Source organism: Microtus ochrogaster, unplaced genomic scaffold (assembly GCF_000317375.1).
Source record: "Microtus ochrogaster isolate Prairie Vole_2 unplaced genomic scaffold, MicOch1.0 UNK1, whole genome shotgun sequence".
NCBI lineage: Eukaryota > Metazoa > Chordata > Mammalia > Rodentia > Cricetidae > Microtus > Microtus ochrogaster.
Genome location: NW_004949099.1, coordinates 36,642,717 through 36,646,567, shown reverse-complemented (window position 1 = coordinate 36,646,567; position 3,851 = coordinate 36,642,717). Strand labels below are relative to the sequence as shown.

General features: G+C 47.6%; 1 protein-coding gene across 1 annotated transcript in view; it reads right to left on the bottom strand.

The window, feature by feature from the left end:
* Positions 1 to 3,851, bottom strand: part of Nanog (Nanog homeobox) — a 6,522-nt gene that overhangs the window by 815 nt on the left and 1,856 nt on the right. The window contains exons 2-3 of the mRNA XM_026788327.1: positions 2,141 to 2,406; positions 640 to 726 (exon numbers count right to left, since the gene is read on the bottom strand). Coding sequence (XP_026644128.1) covers positions 640 to 726; positions 2,141 to 2,406 — 353 coding nt within the window. The remainder of the gene's footprint in view (positions 1 to 639; positions 727 to 2,140; positions 2,407 to 3,851) is intronic.

Below are 3,851 nucleotides of genomic sequence, written 5' to 3'. Positions count from 1 at the left end.
CCAAAACCAGAGAAACCCTGTCTCGAAAAACCAAAAAAAAAAAAAAAAAAAGATCACTGAAAAGCTTTTGCCACCCAACAACCCTCTCTGCCAATGCAATAATCCAAATCAGACCAAATCAAACCCAATTAGAAACAGCCCAGGTTTAATGGATACTAGCGGTCCCAGGTGACCTTCTAGGCCCTAAGAGAGGAGATGGGGAAGACCGGGAAACCACCTGTTCGTTCTCTGGGTTGCTGTGTAAATACCCTGTGAGAGTGGACTTGAGCAGCTCTGAGGAGGGTTTGGTGGGCTTTCTCGGGGTAGGGGGCTTGGGTGGAGCTTCCATCTAAACACCCCAGGCTCTTTGGGTATTGGATGCCAGGGGCTGGGGTGATACTTCCAACCAAACAATCACGACTTGAGCACTTGAGCGGGGAGAGGGCATGGGAGGGGCAACGGGATTGAAGAAAGACAGAGAGACACAACAGGACAGGGCTGAAAAGGAACAGCGGTGGTTCAAATCTACTACTTTCCCGGGAAACGGGCGTGGGCTCTCAACACCCTCAGGTGGGCGGCCCACAGATGGCGCTGACCCATGCGGCAGGGAGTGGGTGGGGTGGGGATGGCAAAAAGCAAATGTGTAAAACATCCAGTTACCTGCGTCACGCTGTTGCCAGTCCTCGGCCATTGGTTGTTCTGCCATCGCTTACATTTCATTCTTTGGTTTTGGAACCAGGTTTTAACCTGCAGAAAGTGACAGGGCTTTTTAAAACTTAAGAGATGCAGACAAGGGGCTGGAGAGATGGCTCAGAGGTTAAGAGCATTGCCTGCTCTTCCAGAGGTCCTGAGTTCAATTCCCAGCAACCACATGGTGGCTTACAACCACCTGTAATGAGGCCTGCAGGAAGAATACTGTATACATAATAAACAAATAAATAAATATTAAAAAAAAATATGCAGACAAGAGCACTCCCAGAGGACGCAGGTTCAATTCCCAGCGGCACCCACATGGTGACTCCAGTCCCAGGGGACCTGTGCCCTCTTCTGACCTCCAATGAGCACTGTACATACGATACCCAGACATACACACAGGCAAAACACCCGTATACATAGACATGCAGATGAGCCCAGCTTCATAAATTCTAAAAATAATATATTTTTTTTTAATTAGCACGGAGGGGGACACATGGAGATCAGGGGACAAATTTCAGTTTTTCTTTTCTTTTTCCTTTGGGGTGGGGGAATAGTACTAGGGATTGACCCCAGGGCCTCACATACACTACAGTTATCGACATGAACCCTATTAAGGCACGTGCCACCCATCACCTTGCGCTTTTCTATGTTTTTATTGAGAGAGTTTTGCTGAGCTCCAGGCTGGCCTGGCCTCCCGAGCCTTCTGTCTCCATCTTGGGTGCTGAGAGTTTGGCCGCACACTGCCTTCCCATTCGTTTCATTTCAGTCTATAACTTTACCATTAAAAGGCAGACAGCCGGGCAGTGGTGGCGCTGCTCACCTTTAATCCCAGCACTCGGGAGGCAGAGGCCGGCGGATCTCTGTGAGTTCCAGGTCAACCTGGTCTACATAGAGAGTGCCAGGACAGCTAGGGCTGTTACACAGAGAAACCCCGTCTTGAAAAAAATCAAAAAGAATCTAGGTTGAACTTCTTCTCTACACTGCTCCAGTTTTAGTATATGTGCTGATGAAGAGATTACTGCATTTGGTTTTTCTTTTTTAAAATCAGCGGTTCACGGAGCCTCATTTGTTTCCCAAAGTGCCGTCGTGCCTGGTTCAAATTAAAATAATAAAATGTTGGGTGTGGTGGGGACTGCTTTAATCTGAGCACCGGGAGGAAGAGGCAGGTAGACCTGTGAGCGTGGCGCCATTTTGGTTAACACATTAAGTTTCAGACCAGTCGGGGCTGCATTGTGAGACTGTGACCTGGGAGCTGGTGGTGGGTGCAAGGAATGAAGTAGAAGATAAGTAACTGACGGGACTCAAGGGGACAATATATGAACCACGAGTCACACATAACTGTATGGTTTCTAACATGAGAAAGGATAGCCCTCGGTTAGAGCGGCGTCCAGGTGTTAACTCCACCCATTGGCAAATCAGCCTCGTTCTGTTATATTATATTCCGGCGGGAAAGAACCAACCTTACCTGCTTATAGCTAAGGTTCAGAATGGCAGAGAGTTCTTGCATCTGCTGGAGGCTGAGGTACCTTTGCCTCTGAAACCTGTCCCTCAGCGCACACAGCTGGGTGTCAGAGAACACAGTCCGGATCTTCTGCTTCCTGGGGTGGACCTTGTCCTCCGCCTTGTTCTCAGTACCCTCTTCAGACTCAGGAGCGGGGAGCGTTATGGGACTGTTAGGAGCATCAGAGCTGTCCTGAGGTGGTGGGTCCACAGAGAAAGGGCAAGGAGAGCCTGCTAGGAATAAACAGATAATTTGTTAATAAAATGTTTTCAGCCGGGCACCATGGCGCACACCAGAGGCAGGCTGGTCTGAGTTCCAGGCCATACAGGTCTACAAAGCAAGTTCCAGGCCAGATAGGGCTACAGAAAAAACAAAACAAACAAACAAACAAAAAACAACCTGTCTCAAAAAAGAAAAAAAAAAACAAAACAAAAACCTCCCAGATACTATTTAGGTTTAACATATTTATTGTCAAAGTAGTCATAGTCATAGCCCTAAATCTAAGTAAGAGTAAAGCCTAATTTCTCTCAGTCAGGACTGTGACCTACGTACAGTGTAAGCTCTGGCAGTGAGTGGGGAGGTAGCACACACTGGAAGCCTAGCTGCTCCAGAAGCTGAAGTAGGCTGAGACCAGCCCCAGTTAAAAAAACAAATAAGCCGGGCGGTGGTGGCGCATGCCTTTAATCCCAGCACTCGGGGGAGCTGGAGAGATGGCTCAGTGGTTAAGAGCATTGCCTGCCTCTTCCAAACGTCCTGAGTTCAATTCCCAGCAACCACATGGTGGCTCACAACCACACCTGTAATGAGGTCTGGTGCCCTCTTCTGGCCTGCAAGCATACACATAGACAGATTATTATACATAATAAATAAGTGAATATTTATCCCAGCACTCAGGAGGCAGAGGCAGGAGGATCTCTGTGAGTTCGAGGCCAGCCTGGTCTACAAGAGCCAGTTCCAGGACGGGGGGTGGGGTGGAGAGATGGCTCAGTGGTTAAGAGCATTGCCTGCTCTTCCAAAGGTCCTGAGTTCAATTCTCCCTGTCTCGAAAAACAAACAAACAAACAAAAAAAAAAACCAAACCAAAACAAAAAAAAAACTACGGGAAAACCCTGTTTCGAAGAAAATCCAAAATAAAATAAAATAAAATAAAATAAAAAATGGGCTGGAGAGATGACTCAACAATTAAGAGCACTGTCAGCTCTTCCAGGGGATCTGGGTTCAATTCCCAGCACCTACATGGCAGCCCACAACTATTTGTAACTCCAGTTCCAGAGGATCTGACACCCTCACAGACAGACAGACATGCAGGCAAAACACCAGTGCAGATAAAATGAGGAAATTAATAAATGAATAGCAAAAGCACTTAGCAGTCAAGAGCCCAGCGTACAGTCTCTGGGTTTTGTTTGTTTTCCCTTTCGATTCTCCGACTTTCACCTTCTGAGTGCTGGTTTATAATCCCAGATATCAGATTTTAGGACGTTTATCTCCCCCAGTTTTTTGCATGGTGCTGGGAGTTGAACCCTGTTGGGACTGTTCGTGCTCTACCACTGAATCAGTTCTAGTCTAGTTTCAATGAACTAACATGCACGCATGAAAATGTCATAAAGAGCCGGGCGATGGTGGCGCACGCCTTTAATCCCAGCACTCGGGAGGCAGAGGCAGGCGGATCTCTGTG